At 38.5% G+C, this 18753-nt stretch overlaps 2 protein-coding genes across 4 annotated transcripts; both read left to right on the forward strand.

The window, feature by feature from the left end:
* The first annotated feature begins 922 nt into the window (after positions 1–922).
* On the forward strand, positions 923–9992 carry gprc5bb (G protein-coupled receptor, class C, group 5, member Bb). The gene is made up of 4 exons (XM_028017688.1): positions 923–3166; positions 3727–4828; positions 9308–9423; positions 9502–9992. Exons 2-4 carry the CDS (start codon positions 3727–3729, stop codon positions 9544–9546), a joined length of 1263 nt encoding a protein of 420 aa, XP_027873489.1. The 5' UTR covers positions 923–3166; the 3' UTR covers positions 9547–9992.
* A 3131-nt stretch (positions 9993–13123) lies between these two features.
* On the forward strand, positions 13124–18551 carry knop1 (lysine-rich nucleolar protein 1). 3 transcript variants are annotated; one of them, XM_028017668.1, is made up of 7 exons: positions 13124–13266; positions 13593–13667; positions 15033–15101; positions 15205–16293; positions 16370–16441; positions 16837–16905; positions 18016–18551. In XM_028017668.1, the coding sequence occupies exons 4-7, from the start codon at positions 15235–15237 to the stop codon at positions 18319–18321; spliced, it is 1506 nt and encodes a 501-aa protein (XP_027873469.1). In that variant the 5' UTR covers positions 13124–13266; positions 13593–13667; positions 15033–15101; positions 15205–15234; the 3' UTR covers positions 18322–18551. The 3 variants fall into 3 exon arrangements, with proteins under 3 accessions (XP_027873469.1, XP_027873470.1, XP_027873471.1); XM_028017669.1 differs by having other exon boundaries at positions 16370–16426; XM_028017670.1 differs by lacking the exon at positions 16370–16441.
* The last annotated feature ends 202 nt before the right edge of the window (positions 18552–18753 follow it).

The following is an 18753-nucleotide window of genomic DNA, read 5'->3' on the forward strand; positions in this document are numbered from 1 at the left end:
TGTACAAGATGCATGGTGTAAGCCTTGATAAGAAGGGAAAAACAACTTACAGTTTGTTAAGGAAATATGGATATTGTTGGGTGTTTAATATGGCTAATCTCATGACATGTGCGTTTAAGAGATAAACATTCCTATTTGGACAAATGTTAAGCAGAGATAAACATTCTCCTGGCAAGGCTGTAACTTAGAGCAGCCATAAAACACTATGCTCTTGAAAGGCTTTAAATTAGTAGGCCATAAAGAATATCTTCCCCTGCTTAGAGGTCGAAGGTTGGGGGGTTTCCCAGGGGCTCTGAGCTGCATCTGGAGTTGATCACAGATTTCGAATCTGGGAAACATCTATGTTTAATTTCGGATACACCTTTTAAATATTGTTCGTGATAAGGCAAAGATTCAAATCTTGGGAGATGCTGAGTCCAAAAGAGTAAAATAGGTTTTGTGAAATTAACTTATAACTTTAACAACTAAAATGACTCTTGAGTCTGGTCATTAAAACTTAGGGGAAGGTTGACGTTTTTCCAAGGTGGCTCTCTGATTGGTTGAACAACGGAACGCCTTCGTTGCATAAATTAAAATACGGAAACACCCCTTTGTATAAGATGACGTGTAAAGAGAAAGAGAGTTGAGTTTTTTCCATCTTTTCTCCACGTGGGCGCCTTTGTCTGTCTTTGTGTTTCGTGTTTGTCTTTGTCTGTTGTTATTTTGTGATAAATGCATATCTCTGTATCTCTGCAGCTTTGTTAACTGATGCATGTGTGGTTTTGTATGAATTAAACTCTGTGATCTGTGACGTCAACACGCCTTGTTTAGTTTCGTTTTACAGCTGGCCGCTGCTCGCCAAGAAGAACCCGGCTGTGTTAAGGAAGAGACGAGCCAAACGTTTTGTTCAAAGTTTTAATAAATAATTCTTCCTTAATAAGTTACAGGAAAACTAATTACCTGTCATCATATTTGGCTTTGCTAAATAGCCTGAGCATTTATGGTAGGCTCTGCTGATGGGGAGAAGCCGTAGTGTAGCAAAGAGTAAGAGGGAGGCTGTGAGCAGTGCGAACAGAGGCATGATTGACTGCGCTAACAAGCTTCTTCTAGCTCTGATTGGTTGCTTCTGACAGTGTATTTCTGCATGACAAACGGACCACAGGAAGGAGGCTATACTCTACTATCACAACATAGTGACGCTTTTAGCAAATTGTAAAAAACATATCTTCTTAATGAAAGTTACATTACATACAGGAGATTTAAATGTGAAAGCAAAGCTTTGCTCATCATCATGTTATTGAATGTCTCTTTAATAGACTGCTTTTGTTGAAATATTGATGTTTTATTGAAACACTGAAAGCAGGTTTTTTTTTTATTTATACGAACAAATAATTTTATAATTTTACAATTGGAGCATTAGCCAATGTGTTAAACATATCAAAATATATTTAAAACCAAATTTCTTGAAAAGATTTGTATGACTGTCTGTTTTTAATAAAAATGTAATATGTTCAAATCTTTTAAAATTATTCAGTTAGTTTATATCGTATGATTCTGTGAACATTTACTTAGTAATTATTACTCAATTGCCATTGTATTTAAATAGTAAATATCATGATTAAATCAAATTCTAAGTTTCAAGATGTAATTTTGAATTTTTAGACCAAATATACTCATTTAAATTTATAATGTGGTATCATGTGTGTTTTATGCTTTGATGTGGGTGAGGATGCGGTTTTGTTTTCGAAAGTAGATTTCTTTGACTGTAAATAGCACATTTCACAGTTGTTCAGAAACTTAAATGAATCTCTTTCCATGTAAAATTAAACAAAATCCTAAAATATTTCAAAAGAAATCTGAAAAAAAAAATTTCTTTTTTTGTGCTTATTCATGAAGGCTTCCTTGCACAGAAAAAAGTTTTATTTCACAGGATGGAGAGCTGAATTACAGTTCCCAATCTTTCCACGAGTAAATACTACCCTTCTTCATAGAAAGGTACCCCCTACCCTTTTGACTCATCTCGTTCTTGCGAACTCAATATCATGTCTCTTCCCATCTCATGAGTTTTATATATTGTTACACCTTACTTGTAAGAGTTAAAAAGTTAAAATTGACAGATTTTGGGTTTCTGGCTCAACAAAATAGTGCAAAAATGTCTCACACACCTTTATGGACGGCATCCTTGTCATGACATTCCCTGTGTCCTTCTTTATCCCCACATGTAGGGGGTTGGAGATTACGTCTCTCTTAACAGACTTAATTGAATCATGTCTTCCAGGGTGTTATGCAACACTCTCTACTGGGATGGTCACATGGCCAAAGGCTCACCTGTGTTTAGAGCGACCATCTGCTCTTTCTCAATCGAGATGCCCATTTTCTGCAGCATGCGTCCCATCTTCATCTCCATTTCAGATCAGTTCTTAATAACACGGCAATTCATCATTCATCAGCAAATATCCCCCACAGTTTAGCAGGGACTGAGAAGTAGAAGATGTGGGAGCATGAAGGCGGGAAATAACGCCAAGATGAAATAACACCAAGATGTGCAAACAAAGTGATTAATGCCGGACAGGCTGTGAACTGCCATGCTTATGTACTGAGCCTATTTCCTCTTTTCTTCCTGGTGAGACAGGTGCAACAGCTAATCACGCTGCCCCGTGTGTGTGGGCGAGCAGAGGTAAGCTGGGACTGCATCGCTCTCTCTCTCTAGCTCTGTTGACACCTCCGCAGATTCAGCGTGAAGCTGGGAGAGAGAGAGACAGAGAGAGAGCAACTCAGACATGCAGACTGCACGAACAGAAAGATGAGGACAGAGGGAGTGAGAGAGAAAGGAGCGAAAGAGGCTGAAGATATATTTGACCGTGTGGGTGTGTGAAGTCTCGAGGCATGCATCATAATTGTGGCTTCTTCTTCTTCTTCTTCTTCTCGGAGCAGCTGGACAAGTCACTACATCAGCAAGACACCCGAGGTCTTTCAAAGTGTGCTGTGGTACTTTTAAGCAGTCAGAGCTGAAAGGAAACACAGCGACAAAATGGAAACCGATTTGTTTCTGCTGCCTCAAGGACTTCATTAAGTGAGAATCTGACAACACTCAGAGACTTAAGTCATGTCAAATAATGATTTGTGGGAAATGATGATATATCTGAACTGTGAGTAACCCAGAATTCAAGTCAAGAATTCATCTGAGGTGAGTTTTACTTCTTTCTATGAAATGTGAAACCATAAGAATGCACTGATTTACAGTTGGGGTTTTTTTGGTACAAGCTTTCTGTATCAAGATGACAGTTAATTTAAAGGTGCATGTTAATGCTTTGGTAAGGGCTGGGGAATGCATTATATTCATTAAATCAATCCAAGTGTGAATAATTATTGTGTATGTATGTGTGTGTGTGCAGAATGTTGTGTTGTTCTGTGCTTTTAGATACTGAACTCGACTCCTGAAAAGCCCAGTATGCAATGTAACCAGCCCACGCTGTTTCCCATTTCCATGGAAACTATTGCCCAGTGCTGAAACCTGTGCTATTCTGTGGAGCGAGTGTGTGTATGTGTGTGTGTTTGAACAACATCACACAAGAGGCTTGTGGAATAAAAGCAGAAATTGCTGTTTTCACCATTTTTCTCATAATGAAGATGTAAGAGCAGCTGATGTGCTCATGTAACACCACGTGACGTAGACCTGAATGGATGAAATGACTTGTTGCTTATTTAGCTCTAACTGTGTCTCTCTTTTCCCTGTTTGTCACCAAGATGGCCGTCAGCCCTTTTGTCATCTGCCTCCTGACTTTGATCAGTTGCAGCTCGTCTCAGCCCACTCCCCCACCTCCCCGAGGATGCAGCGTGGGCGTGGAAGCCCCCTACAGAGTGCTGTGTGACCTAGAGGCGGTCTGGGGCGTCGTCCTTGAGGCCGTGGCCTGTAGTGGCGGCCTCACCTCTTTGGTTCTTGCGGTGTTGCTCATCGTCAAGCTGCGTGGGGTTTCTGACCCAGCCAGGCGCTCTGGCCTCGGCCCTCTGCTCCTGCTCCTGGGGACCCTCCTCGGGATCTTCACCATCTCTCTGGCTTTCTTGGTAGGGAAGACCCAGGTGCTCTGTGTGGTGCGCAGGGCCTTTTGGGGACCCCTCTTTGCCCTCTGCTTCTCCTGCTTACTAGTGCAAGGTGTGAGACTCAGGAGGCTGGTGGCTGGGAAGTCAAGCCCCACTGGGAGCACGCTGGCAGCGCTGGGACTGGCATTGGCTTTGGTTCAGGGGATAATCTCTGCTGAATGGGTTCTGTTGACTGTCGTGAGAGAGGGTCACCCAGCATGCGAGTATCCTCCCTTAGACTTTGCTCTGATGTGCAGTTACACTCTGGGCCTGCTCCTCATAGCCATGGGTCTCTCTCTCGGAGTGGTGCTCTGCGGAGGAGAGTTCGGAGAAGATGGAGGAGATGGCAGAGAAGAAGACAGAGAAGGAGAGACTGAAAAGCGACGATGGAAGTGTAATGCCGTCTGGGTCTTTCTGTCCAGTTTGGCGTCCGCATTGCTTTGGGTGGCCTGGCTGGGGTTTTACCTTTATGGCAACCAGGCGTTGAGAGGGAAAGGGAGCAGGGAGAGAGGAGGAAACAAGGATGCAAAAGTATTGGATGAGCCTGCACTGGCTGTGGCCTTGGTGATCCAGGGCTGGATCCTGCTGCTGTTCCACGCTATCCCAGAGTCCCACCTGTGTCTCCAAAATCCAACACAATCTGACACACAAGATTTCTTCGACACCGGCCGCGCATCACCTGCTCCTCATTTTGGAGATGATCACCCCGCACATTCTCACCAGTCTTTTCAAGAAAACCAGGCCTTCTCAATGGAGGAGCACAGTGCAAGTAAGCCCGATGTGTGCTTGTGGTTCTGTTTGTTATGTCAGTGGCCAGTGGTCATGCTCCCCAGGGAATTTCCAGCATATCTTAGATGTGTACCTGTTGCCACTTGTGTAAATGAATAAGTGAATCATAAACAGATTTCTACAGAGCTCGGTGGAAGTAATGGAATCATTCAAATAATGAAATCATTTAATTAATAAAAAAATATCTGAAAGAAGTTTTACAGTAAGCTATGGAACCACTGAGTCTAGGCAATCTAAAGAAAAGTGAACGCAGTGAAAACAGTCACCCAGTGCAGCTTCTCTATAAAATAGCAGGAGTAAGTAATTTTAAAAAGGTATGACATTTTCAGACAATTATATGATCAAACCTATAGCATCGGTAGATTGACAATTGGGTGGGGTCAACAGTTTTCCTTGCAGAATGTGAAAACCAAACATTAAAAGCTAAGTGGATAAAATTAATTATATCCAGTTCAACACCTCTAGCAATTATTGGTCCAAACTGCCTAAAAATAGACCTTACACAACAAGTGCAAACCAACACAATGGACTTAAAAATAACACTCATCCTCACAGGGAGGAAGATGTTAACACCAAGTAACATTTCCAACAGCGTGGTTCCTGCTAGCAATACATACATGGAGCAGCAATTTAATCTACCAGATTTTAATGGAGAATATCAAATTAAGAAGGAAAACAACATCGATCTTTACTTATTTTCAAGTTTGTGTTCAAGAAACACAACAGCAATGCATTCATAATCTTCATTAAACTATATTAATGTACATGAACCTAAAACATTCGCCTGAAAAAATGTCTTTCTCTTTCCATTTAAACATTTCTGTCGTAAATTCATAGAAGCAGGGAGATTATGGTGTATTTGTCACATTAGCATTAGCATCAGTTCTGCCTGATTACATTTCAATTTTTTAAGAAAAAAAACAGCAGGAGCATATTGTAGTCAAACATTTATTTTTATTAGTAATCGCTCCAAGTTTTAAATGCTAACCATTAATGTAATTAAAATAAAGATGCTACCACAAGCTGCTTTACAAACTATTTCTACAACTAAGAGGGGGAGTTTTATGAATAAGAAACTTGTTAATTTGTTTCAGGTGTGTTAGACCACAAATGCATTCAAAAGTTAAATCACCTGAGGACTGAAGTTTCACACCTCTGAGGTGGAAAAAAGTTCATGCATGTGAAATGTCAGCTCTGCTGCTCATGTTCAACACAATAATAAACAGATTGTTTTGTATATTGTATATTATATTTGTGAAGTCAATATAACTTATCTAATTGTAAAAAGTTTAGATCATAGGTGTGTCTTGTTTTGATCTTAAATGAACAGTTCAAGAAAATCAATAAAGCTGGCAGCCAGAGAAGAGACTCCTCCTATGTTTAAACTTAGCAAGTCATTATGAATTATTAGCCATCAATAATGTAATAATCTTACTGTTGTGCCACCTAGTGGACAGACAATGCTATTTTTATATGTCAGTTCAACAATTAGGTAAAATCTTGAAAGGCAAAACTACAGTAAGTTCACAACTCTTCCAGGGGAAAACCATGACCAAAGCCACAATGTTGTTTGACGTTTCACATTTGGCAGTGAATTTTTTTAAATCTAGTTTAAAAAAAAAAGAAAAAAAAGATGTACGCCCTGCTAATGACAAATAGTGAAATTATACCTATAAAGCCACCTTCAGACATTTATCAAAAATCAATTGGGAATCTCTGAAGGAATTTATCTACTTACTTTGGACCAGCTTGGATTGGATTATGAAACTGACATCACTGTCAGGGCCTATGTTGTTTTGGGATTTGATTTATTGATTCTAGTTTTATTATTATTCTGTGCTCCTTAGTCTCTTTCTTTAATTACATCAGCCTGGTTTCTGTTTTATCAAACAGAAACAGTTTAAATACTGTGAGCATTCAGCCTCACAGTATTTAAACACATCTCCTGCTCCGATTCCTTGCTGATTCCTCCCATTATATCCCGTTGCTTCCCTGTTCATCTTGCTGGGTTTCTTTTTTGTTTGTCTGTTCCTCCTCTGTTTTTTGTTCTACCCTGGATCCCTGTGTTCTCCATAATGCTTTTTTGTTCCTAGTTCCTGTGTTTTATGTTCAACCCTGGCTGCCTGTAAGTTTTTTTATCATCGTTTTTTTCATTAAATATTCATCACTTCAAACTACCCACTGTCTCTGCCTTACTGCATTTGGGTCCACCATCAACACACATTATGACAATCACTTATTTTACTGCAAATATAAACATCTACGAGTATAAATTGATGTGAAAGCCTCCTTCATACATATTTATAATATATTTATTGTAAATGTGTGAATACAGGGAACGTGGAATATATAAATGGCTAGTCCCCCAATCTAGTACATTTACATAATTTAGACGGCATCCAAGTTTTCAATAATGGTGCAAAAAAAAAACCCCACACATTTCAATCTGAGTCACATCAAGGTTTGAATATCTCCTTTGTTGTGGCTTTGTGTAAATCAAACCGCCCATCTTGTGAAACCGCTTATTTAGCCAGGGTCGTTGGGGAAGGAGGTGTGGCTGGGGCTGCAAGGATAAGTACCTGCTGCACAAAACAAAAAAAACAATTAAGTCTCATGAAATGTCTGAATATCCACCAGCCTTTACAAGACGGAGATTTGTGAGTCATTCCTTTTCAACTAATCGCTACATTTTTCTGAACCCAGCTGCACATATCAGGAGTTGATCTTTGATAAGACATAATGTAGACTGCAAAGTTGACATGCATTCTGCAGGAAGCTGCTGGCATACAGTGATATTTAGGAATCAGAGTTAATTACAGGAGCAACATACAACCAAGTGCCTGATAGAGTTAAAAGGTGATGCAGCACATTTTAAAATATAGAAATGTTTTACTGTCAGCAGAATCCTTTCTTTTTAATTTGTTCCAAAGTTTTAAAGTCTCCTTTACATATCTTAAAAAATAAGATGTAAAACTGGAGTTTTACTTCCTTTCATTATTGATTAAGCTTCTTAAAATAAAAAAAACAGCACAGTTTAGATGTGTACAAATTGTATATAATTTTCATTTCTATCTTTGTGATAACAGATCCGAAACTCAAGCCAGGTATGTTTTATGGTGCCGTTCCAACTCTGCTGAAAACACTTTTCTTTTGTTACAGTAATGACATAAAATATCAACGTTGCCTTGGAGACCGCTGTATCTGTAGGCTTTGCCAGTGAGCAGCCGTTCCAGACGGAGAGTGAATTGATAAAACAGAAAAACATACAAGACTTTAGAGGGGCTCCAAATGACCTACTGCAAAACGGATTCAGCAGCAACCATCTGTTTGTTTCCTCTCAACCGTCTCTTCTGTATCATTTTAATACTGCTGAATTTCTGAAGAAGCTGTTTCTCACGCAGTTATTCTTAAAGCAGCACAGTGATTCAGAAACAGGGGCTGAAACAATGGCCGCTTAGGCTGCATGCCATCCAGCAGGCAGTCGTTTTAAAAAGTGATATTGTGCTGTCTTACTGATGTGCTTAAATGTAAAATGTGTTGAAAGTTCATTTTGATGATACAGCCCAGAGTCGCGCAGCTGCTTTGAAGAACAAATGCAGAAAAACCCAGGTCATAAAGGCAAAGTGAATCTTTGTGTTCACACGATTCATCATTTTGACCAGTTTAACAGTAAAATTAGCAAAGACTGCAGCTAATATGTTAAATTTTCTTTTTTGTTTGTTTGTTTTAATCTTTTATTGGAAAAAGCATAAACTAGCCGCTATAGCTATGCTAATGGGTATCTAGTTAAATGACACTTGTTCTGGTTAGTCATTCCTGTTGTTGGTATTGCCAGTACATGTTAAGGAAAGTGTTACTTAGTCAGTAAAAAAAAAAACAAATAAAAATGCAAAAGGGCAAGAAAAAAAAGGCTGTTAGCAGAGGGAAATGAGAAAATAAAATGGCTTCCTCCATGATCTATGGTCCTCAGCTGACTCATCCACCCTAAGGAAAGCTTCATGTGAAAATTGTTTTTTTTGTTTTTTTTGTGGTCCTCGCAGGGTAATGGTCAACATTTCATTACGACACAAATTATGAAGGAAGATTTTTGAAATGTCTGCATTCCAAGACTTTTATTCAGTCCTTTTTGATTTTCCCTCATGTAGTAAAATTTAGAAAGACATTTGCGGTTACGGTTATGAATTTGGTTTTCATAACCACAAGTTATGAAAATTTATGGTTTCATAAGTTTTATGTAGGAAAAAACTTAATTTGGAAAATCGGTGACTGTTACTTGAGCATTTTATTCCATTTATTCACCCATTTCAAACCAAGTGTGTTCACAAAGAGTCATGCCTTACACGTACGACTCAAATACATCCTGCTGTTCAGGTGGAGGGGATTTTAGAAACATAACATGTAGACTCTGCCACACTGATAACTTTTTTTTTTGCATGTTTTGAATCGACTGTTCTTGCAGCTGTCCGAAGTGGGACGTACCACAGCAGCCATGGCAGCATGCGCCCAGGCATCGCCTTCAGAGGCCATGTCTACCAACCGACTGAGATGGCTTTGGTCATGAACGGAGGCGGTACTGTAAGTATCGACAGGCACACACACTCTACATACTTAAATCTGTAAATATGTTCCTAAATATTCCTGTATCTCTTGCAGATGCCCACAGCTCCCATTAACTACACTGGGAGGCGCTTATGGTAACACAAGACAGGATTACAGTCAAGCCACTTTTGTGATGCTGAAGAGTTTCCCGTTACCTAAGAAGAAGAAAAAGTATTTTAATGTGTTTGTGTTTCCGCACACATGTTTTAATATTATATTTAAAAGCCAACTGCAAATAGTATTTCAGACTAACTTTTTAGCTTATTTTACAGATCGATTTGACAGCACCACATAAGACAAGGATGGAGCATAGTGGCCATATTTACACTGAGGAATACATAAATATGAGGAACAAGATTTATTTGAATGAGAATTACCGAACATGTTGAATTTGAACATGTGAAAGTCAAGCTTAATGTGCTGAAGTAAACATCCTATCTAAGCACCTCGACACCAGTGCCATGGCATCTGGTCTCTGTTAATAAGAGTTAATAAGTGTCTGTTAATAAGTGACGCTTACTTCAATAAACTGCACTTTTGTCAAACTCAGCCTTTTAGGACTTTAATGTAAATGACAAGCAGATGCCTACAAAGCTTGCTTAACCTCTGTGTTGTGTTTCAGGGTTCTTTCTTAGTGACCTTCTGACTCGCTTGGACACTTTGGCACACTTATTTGAAAACGTTGGATTATCAGGTGCTGTTAAGTGGTAAAGAAATGTCCCAACTTAGTAGTTACAGTATATTTTAAGTGTTATGCTTTAAGGAAGCATATAATAAAAGCCATTTGATACTGCAATACTGCGACAGACTGGCGACCTGTCCAGGGTGTACCCCGCCTCTCGCCCGGAACGTAGCTGGAGATGGGCACCAGCAACCCTCCCGACCCCATTAGGGACAAGGGTGAACAGAAAATGGATGGATGGATGGATGATACTGCAATACCTAACCTGCACAGACAGTCATCAGTACAGAGATCATGGTGAAATTGTGAGATTAAAGATTGTTTAAGTTGCACGTGAAAGCACAATGTGGGGGGAACAGTATTTTATCTAAATGTTTGCATTTTATGGATGTTTTTTTTAAGTATTTTTTATTTATACAAACATTTATATGTACTGTATGTATATATATAGCAAAGGGAGTTACTTGTTACAATGTTTTTATAGTCAATTTATCATCATAGATAAAGAATTAATCAAAATCAGTCATGTCTATTTAAAACCAACATAAACTGGATGCTGCCTTATTCAAGATAAATGACACTGATTGCACATTTTCTCATAACTCCAGAGGATCTCATAAACAAATTAGTAATGATCAAAACGAACCTAAAGAGTATGCTAGACTTTTTTTATTGCCAAATTTGCGGGATTTGTGGTCTGCAATTTTACTAAAGAAAAAAGAAAAAGAAAAAAAGAGGTGGTTACATTTTCTACATTTCCTCTGTTTAATATTAAAGATGTCAATGCTTAGAACAACCCCAAATACTCCACTGTGTTGTCCTGGTAGTCATGCATGTATCTATGCTTCTTTATTTTACTGTTCGATTATTATTATCACAAGTTACACCAGTCAAATTGGAAGACTCTTACATGCTAATCTTATTAATAGATGGATCTCGATGAAATGTTTGTAATGTCAAGAAATTATTTGCAGCAGCTGTTCCAGTACAACACTGAAAATGACATATTATGTGCTTTCACTGCTCATAGACGGTATGTTTTTGGAAACTTTATGGCTTTATACAGCGAATGAAAACCCAAAAATCCAGTTTCAGAAATCTGAACATTGCATAAGACCAATAAAAGAAGCATTTTAATATAAAAACATATAACCTACTGGACAGTTTGTCGTCTCAGTATTTAGCATGAATCACTGCGTCAGTACAACACGGCATGGAGGAGACTGGCCTGCAGCCCTGCTTCAGCAGTGAAGGAAGTCCTGCTTGCTCTAATAGAGTCACTTCGCTCTTTTGCATTGTTGGCTGTGGTGTCTCTTAACTTCATGTATACCGTCAGTGCAGATAACTGGAAAGGTTCAATAAACAATTCGGCATATCTTTATTCTTTATTTTAACTGCTGGGAAATACAAAGATAATGTTTATTGATCCCAAACTGTGAATTTATAAAAAAATAAATAAAAAAAAATCTTATGTATGTTGCTTCTATTACAGTCTTATCGCTTTGATAGCTCTAGTCCGAAACAGCTTTTCAAAACCGGTAATTCAAAACACCATTTTGTGTACGTATGAGTAAAGGTTTTTCAGCTTCATCTCCTGAGCGACAGTGAATTCAAGCTGAGACAGTATATCCAGTTAATGCGTTGTGTATGTGACTGTGACCAGTCCTTTTTGCTGTAACTCCAATCAAAAATAAGTTAACTTGTCAATGGCTTTGTTTTTGTGTGCAGGTGAGTGCTTGTACATTGTTCAATGAAACTATGGGATCAATATGAAAAACTCTGTCTAACCTGATTTTTAACTTTTACTGTAAAGAAAGAATGCTTTTCAGATGGATTTATAAGAACAATACTGTCACTGTTTTCTGGCAGCGTTAAAATGAATGTTTGTAACGTGACTTGCACTAAGTGGCTATTACATCCTTTGCACAGTTCACTGTCTGGTTTGCCTTTCTTCTCCTTCAGGATCTGTTGCTTTTAATATCAGGTGTCAACAAAATCGTTTCCACACAGCACCGATTTCCACAAATACAGAAAATCTCAGAAAAGGGACTACCATAAGAAATGTGCAAATTATTTAACAGTTTGCTCTCTTAAAATGACTAAACAGAAATCCTAACTGTATCGATGACATAAACGTTTCAAAGTAATTGAAATATTTTTGTGAAACTAAGTAGATTTTGCAATATCAACAGTCAGGAAAAAAAAAAGCTGCAGGCTAACTAGCTACTGTTTAGCCAACTTCAAAATCAACTGAAAGCACAATGATGGGCCTGTGAATATATTGAGCCACATGACATAACATTTCAAATCTCACAAAATAGTCAAAAAATATCTTACTGCCTGTGGGAGTGTTTCAAAATTAACCATTCAATACTGAGTGAGTCATTGCTGTGTAACTGCAGGGGCTGCCCAGGGCTGCAATTTAAAAACTGGACTGCAGCTGGACCCTGTACAGCGCCCAAAGCACCATTATATTTAGTTTTTTCCAGAATCTGCTTGACCCAAATATGTATTCCACAGAACGAACATCATTTTCTGTAAGTAATAAACATTAAAATTACAAGAGACTTGAAGTATTTCAAGTCTCTTGAAGTATTTCATTGTAGTATTTCATTGTATGTGCATTTGAACTAATACATGAGGTTTAACTTTATGAAATTAAAGTGAAAGAAATATTGAAGGTTTTCTCGATGTACAATTTATTTTAAGCAGCTTACCTGTAGGAACTGCCTGGTTCGAGCACAGGACGACGGGGGAGAGTTTTATCGGGAAAACATGATCCTTCGGGGAGGGGCAACAAAACTAGACATAACACCTGTGTTGAAATCAGGAATTTCTGAACACAAGCACAGAATTTGACTTCGGTTTCTCTTCTCAATGCTCTTCTGCACCGCACGAAGACGCCAAAAGCATACAAAAAAAAAATCGCCACCTTGTGACGTTTCAGTAGCCCTGTATTTCGAATAAAAATCCAGTGTCAACATTTATCCAAACGTTATCGAAAAGAAAACTAGGACCGTATTTTATGCGCGCGCACGTTGCTAGGGACGCTTGTGTTGTCGCTAACAGGAAGGAGCAAACGCTACTTCCGCCTGGAGCGTAAATGTGTCTCCACGTGACTTATCAAAGCGTACAAAGTAAGTAAGCAGCTCACTAACTATGGTTTTATAAACACGTTTCGACTGTTGTTGGATCGGAGTTTCTCATAGCTAGCAGATTTTTCCCATTCTCATATTCTTTGTGAATAATTTCAATCATGCTGCAGCTAGCTTACAAACAATGCTAACGACAGCTATGAATGAAAGAATAGTCTACTGTGTTCATTTAGTCAGTTTTACTCTTATTGTCCTTTTATCCCGATTGTCGATTTCTCAGCACTGAATTAAGATTGCGTTGAGTCGAATGTAAACGTGGTTGTTACACTTTCAAGATCGGAAAACGCGAACTTTTGTTCACATTTCAGACGGATTCCAGTGAGGACGTGGTGTTTGTTTCTGAAAAGTCTGCGCCTAAACCCGTAGAGATCACAATCGACCTGGTAATGGTTTATTCTAACACCTAACTCTCTTTATAATATGTATTTGTCACACATCAAAACACTGTTATAGGTAATATGAAGTAGCTTTGACTTAGATTTCCCACGATGATCACTTTTTAAAAATGATCTGTAAATCAAAAATCTGATAGTCATAGTTGACATTTAGAGAGGCACAGTCTGTCTAAATGTCAGATGTAATCAAAAACATTTGTATTACTTCTATTCTTTGTCTCTTGACGAGTAATTGAGTATCTTTTTAGCCTGGCTGGTAAAATGTCTAATTCATCATGTAAGTTGCTGGTTTAACATCCATCCCACATTTCCTCCAAGTGGGTTTTAGATTAACACAGTTAGAGGCTTTTTACAATAAAACTTCTTATTTTTTCCTCTATACTTTTAAGAAACCTTCTGAGGTTGATTCATATCTTAATCAAATTAATTACCACTCATGTCACATTCATCTTTCTCTAGATCAAAGTCGGTCTTCTGTCCCTAAATATATTAAAGCATTCACAAACAAATCTGGCCCCTCACCCGTCAGCAAAACGTTCAAAAGTAAAGGAGCCACAGGGTGCTGTACCTGTTGGTAGGGCCACGAAACACAAGGACATTTCATTTGTCCAAATAGTCCAGTCAACACCTAAACCCCAGTGCAACATGACCGTTTTTGTTGTGGTCATTTGGCTTCCGTGTATTTACATTTTAGGTCTATTACAACCCAAGTGTGGTTCTAGCCACACAGAGCACCTTCACTAATAATTTCAGAACTTTTACAAACAGAACAGACACGCCACAAACTGCGCTCCGGAAAATCGTGATTTAGTGTGGGACAGTCCGGCCCAGAAGACACGAGAAATCTGGATGTTACACATCTACGAGCAGAGCAGGTTTAACAAGCGCACGCCACACTTTTCAGATATTTATTTGCAAAAAATATATCACACCCTATTTTGTGTTGTGTTTTGTGTCTCTTAAAATGCCAATAAAATACATTACGCTTTGTGGTTGCGATAAGAGAAAACGCAAAAAAAAAAAAAGAGCATAAGATGAGACACACAGTGCTTTATTCTTTATTCAATCAGTGAATGCATGAAATCAAAACCCTCTTAGCGATCCTTAAAGCATAGAAATGAGATCTTTCAGACGTTATGATTTTCAGTGTTTCTTTAACGCCTCTGCAGTCCGTTACACTGTGACTTAATGCACACAGTTAAACTGTGATGGCGTAAATGTAACTCCAGGCTCAGCTTTGCACAGCCTGTAAACGACATGTATGTAAATGACGCGGTAGTTGTTTTTAATGTAGTTCGTGTTATGCACTCATAGTGAACGTTAAGGCAGATCTGTTGCTTGGCTCTGCTGCAGGAGAAGCTACTGGCTCTGCAGAGAGACATTGATGAGCAGTCCCAGCCCACACAGCCTGCCAAACCTCTGGTCAGTGTTGACTCCTCCGGCATGTACAAAATGTGTTTGTGAGCCATGTTTTTATTATTTATTTAACAGTATTATTTTTTTTGCATGATCTTGTTTAAACCAGACAAGCCACACGATCAGTGCTGAAGCAAAGATGAAGGGGGAGAACGGTGAGGCTAATAGAATAAAGAAGGAGAAAAAACAGAAGAGAGGACAAATATGTTCACCAGAAATCCAAATCTGCACAGCTGAGAACGGGAGCCAAGCCAAGACTAAAAAGAAATGGAAAAAAGTAGAAACGGTGGCAAAAGAAAAGGAAGATGAAACCGATCAGAAGAAAGACAAGAAAAAAACGAAAAGGAAGAAACATGATGGTGTTTCTTCAACTATTGAAACGGATAACGACGATAAGAGGAAGAAGAATCCGATAGGAGACAGTGTAATTCAAGCAGAAAGTGTTACCTTGAAGGCTGAAAAATTGGAAAAGAAGAAAAGGAAAGAGGAGAAACTCAAGGACAAATGTGTACAAATCACACCAGAAAATATGAAGGTAGAAGAAGACGAGAAAATGGAGATCGGAAGTAATAATAGCAAGAAACCCAAGAAGAAAAGAGGCGAAGTTTTAGTTTTGAGGACGGCTGATACTAAAGAGATAGTTGTAGAAAAGAAAAAGAAAACTTTTGTAATAACTGATGGAGTTGGTGAAACAAAAGCAAAAAAGAAAGCAAAAGTGTTGGAAAATGGGATAAAAGTAGAGAAAGAAGAGACAGAGGTTAGCAAGGTGAAATTAAAAAGGAAGAAAGAGAAGGAGAGTAAATCTGAGGGATTTGGAAATGAAATCAAAGCAAAGAGGAAAAGATCGACAGAGGAAGAGGAAATTCTCCCAAAGAAAAAAAACAAGTTAAAAAACAAAGAGATTGCTGTAGAGGAAGATTTAAATGAGGTAAAGATCAAAAAGAAAAAAAAGAGTAAGAAAGCCATAGAGGAAGATGGGAAAATAGAAGCTGAGGAGATGGAGCCACAGAAGAAGAAGAAGAAAAGAGTAAAGGAGAATGAGGGTGTGGAGGACAGCATCACTCTGGCTGCTGAACCGCAGAGCAAGAAGAGCAAAAAGAAGAAAAACTTAGCTGAAGACGATCAGGACATGAACACTGAGGCCCAGGCTACGGGAAAAAAGAAGAAAAAAAACAAAGAAGAGCAGGAAGACTCACAGGTGAGCCAAAAAATAAGTGTTTAGCTGTTTTTAAATTACTGAAGTGGTCAGTAAAAAGCCTGGGTTCGTGTTTCAGGACTTTGCCGAAGGCGATGTCGTTTTCCTATCAGCAAAGACTGGAAACATCGATGAGGTCTCCATTAATCCAGTAAAAACATCTCTCTACATCACTTCCACTGTGGGATTGTGTTCATGAATGAGACCCTTCCTTTGCTTTAAAAAAAGAAAAACATGCAACAGGGAGCATTTCAAGCGTTTTTCTTGGGATCAGTATCCCAAGAAATTGATTGAGACTGATTCAACCTGGACTGGATTATTTTTCACTGATTCCAAACTCAATAAAACCCAATTCATGGTTTGCAAAACTTTGTATTTGTTAAAAGAAAAAGAAAAAGGAAGGTCCTTAGTGATCCACTATCTGTCTCTCCTTTTAAGCTGGATGAATAATTTCTCTCCAAAAATCCAAGTTCTTGACATGGATTTTAACTTTATAACACACCTATATTCCATATTTTGATGTCTAATACGATGTTTTGGTCACAGGAGAGAAGAAAAGCTCTTCAAATGGAGATCGAGGAAGCTTCCCTACCTCATAAACCGGATAAATCTGCAGTCAGTATCAGGATTTTTCTTGAATTCCTTTGATCATTCATTTAAAACTTTAAATGCTTCCATTTCATGACGTTGTCTCCAGGTAGTTATGATAAAGCCAAGTGATACTCTGGCTTTTTTGGGGACAAATTAGATGTTTATTTTTAGTTTTTACTTGGTTTATTTTGTTGTTGTTGTTTTAGGACATCTAACCAGTAGAGACCAGATTATTGCGTCGCTACATTTTACCAGCCTGAATGGGTTGTAACAATGAGAGGGTGCAGAGCTTCATAGCTATATTCTTAGTGGATATTTTCTTTTTTTTTTTCCATGGTAGCTCATCTACAGTAAGCCTGCACTATAAATGCTTTCATCTTTATAACTAGTCCTAGTTGTGGGCACTGCTAACTAAAAAGCTAATTACACTAACCGTAAAGGGCTATACCAACATTAACACAAGCTAATGCGCTAAGTTCAACAATGTTGAATATGTCAGTGACAAACCATATTGCAACTAGGGCCAGGACTTTAGCATATTAATTTCAATTTATTTATTTTATAGACTATAAAGCGTTTAAAATTGTAATACTTTTTTTTTTCTTCATGCAAAAGTGCCGAACCAGAACCTTTTGTATTTGCATTTCTGGTACACCTGTAATTTTGACGCACAAACAACATCCACTTCAACCGCGATGGATGATATAAAAAAACAAACATGATAGGAAACAGAGCTGCTGTTCAAAATAAGAGCATGAATATAAAGTGCTTGAAGAGTTCTTAGCAGTGGATAACCAAAACATCAACAGATGTTGAACTTAATTCATGTGAAAGTGTAGGAAACAGTCAGAATTTATCTGGAAAAAATGCAGTTTAGAGGAAGCTAAGTGCAGTAAAAATGGTTTTCAAAATAAACTAAAACGCTAAGCAAAACATTAGCTCCCCTGTTGGCACATTAGCATAAGTGAGCCCACCACTGACTAAAACGTTTCACAGATTAGAGCACTAATGAGAGCTGTCATGGAAGCTTCATTCATTTCTTTGATGCCACAACACTGCAACTTTCTTATATAGAGATTCAGATGTCAATACCAGCGTCAGAACCTAAATGTTCTTCCTAATTGTCTTTGGAAGGCTTTGGGTCAGTGGAGTACCGCTCAGTTCGACAACTCCCAACAGCAGCAGAAGTTCTTGCGGCTGATGGGCGGCTTCAAGAAGGGCTCCCAGCTGACTGGGACCGCAGCTGGAGGAGCCAACATGGCGCTGGGGAAGGACGCGCAGCAGCATCTGCAGCAAGGGCTTTTGGGAGAGTTTGAGCGAGCACACGCACGGAAAATGGACTTTAGTAACAGAGGGGCGGGACTTGGGTTTACGGGACCCTCCAATAAAAAGTTCGCCATCGACATCAATGCGTCTCGATCCGTCCGCTTTGATGACTAACTAGGGAGGTCGGCGTTTTTGTACTTCTAGTGTCTTCAAGTATTGATTCAACTGGAGACTAGTTTATAACTCATCAACATGTATATAATGACATTTTATGAATGAGAAATTTGCAAATTGCATGTTGTGTAGCGTTACATACCAGACTTAGGATAGTAGACTGCTATGGTTTTGTAAATTTCTCTGAAGACATTGTGATGATGTTTATTTTAATAAATTCTCAAAAGCAAGCTTGATTTGAGCTTTTTTCCATTTGACAATGTGTTATACACCTAAATTGGTTTCTTTCTTTAAAAAAAAAAAAAAAAAAAAAAGATTAAAAACTGGAATGGTTTGAAATCCTTTCCTCAGCCCAAACAGATGTGAACATGTGGACACACTGGGCTGAGCAGCAACTTGACTAGCAGCTGACATTCAATAAAAAGTCACAAG

This window comes from Xiphophorus couchianus, chromosome 5 (assembly GCF_001444195.1).
Source record: "Xiphophorus couchianus chromosome 5, X_couchianus-1.0, whole genome shotgun sequence".
Lineage (NCBI taxonomy): Eukaryota > Metazoa > Chordata > Actinopteri > Cyprinodontiformes > Poeciliidae > Xiphophorus > Xiphophorus couchianus.

Excerpts from the sequence above, each read along its gene's own strand:
- gprc5bb (XM_028017688.1), top strand. The coding sequence starts at position 3,727 with ATGGCCGTCAGCCCTTTTGTCATCTGCCTCCTGACTTTGATCAGTTGC. Across the intron at positions 4,829-9,307 it reads AATGGAGGAGCACAGTGCAA|CTGTCCGAAGTGGGACGTAC; the intron begins GTAAGCCCGATG and ends CTGTTCTTGCAG. Across the intron at positions 9,424-9,501 it reads TCATGAACGGAGGCGGTACT|ATGCCCACAGCTCCCATTAA; the intron begins GTAAGTATCGAC and ends TATCTCTTGCAG.
- knop1 (XM_028017668.1), top strand. The coding sequence starts at position 15,235 with ATGAAGGGGGAGAACGGTGAGGCTAATAGAATAAAGAAGGAGAAAAAA. Across the intron at positions 16,442-16,836 it reads ATGAGGTCTCCATTAATCCA|GAGAGAAGAAAAGCTCTTCA; the intron begins GTAAAAACATCT and ends TTTTGGTCACAG. Across the intron at positions 16,906-18,015 it reads ATAAACCGGATAAATCTGCA|GCTTTGGGTCAGTGGAGTAC; the intron begins GTCAGTATCAGG and ends TGTCTTTGGAAG.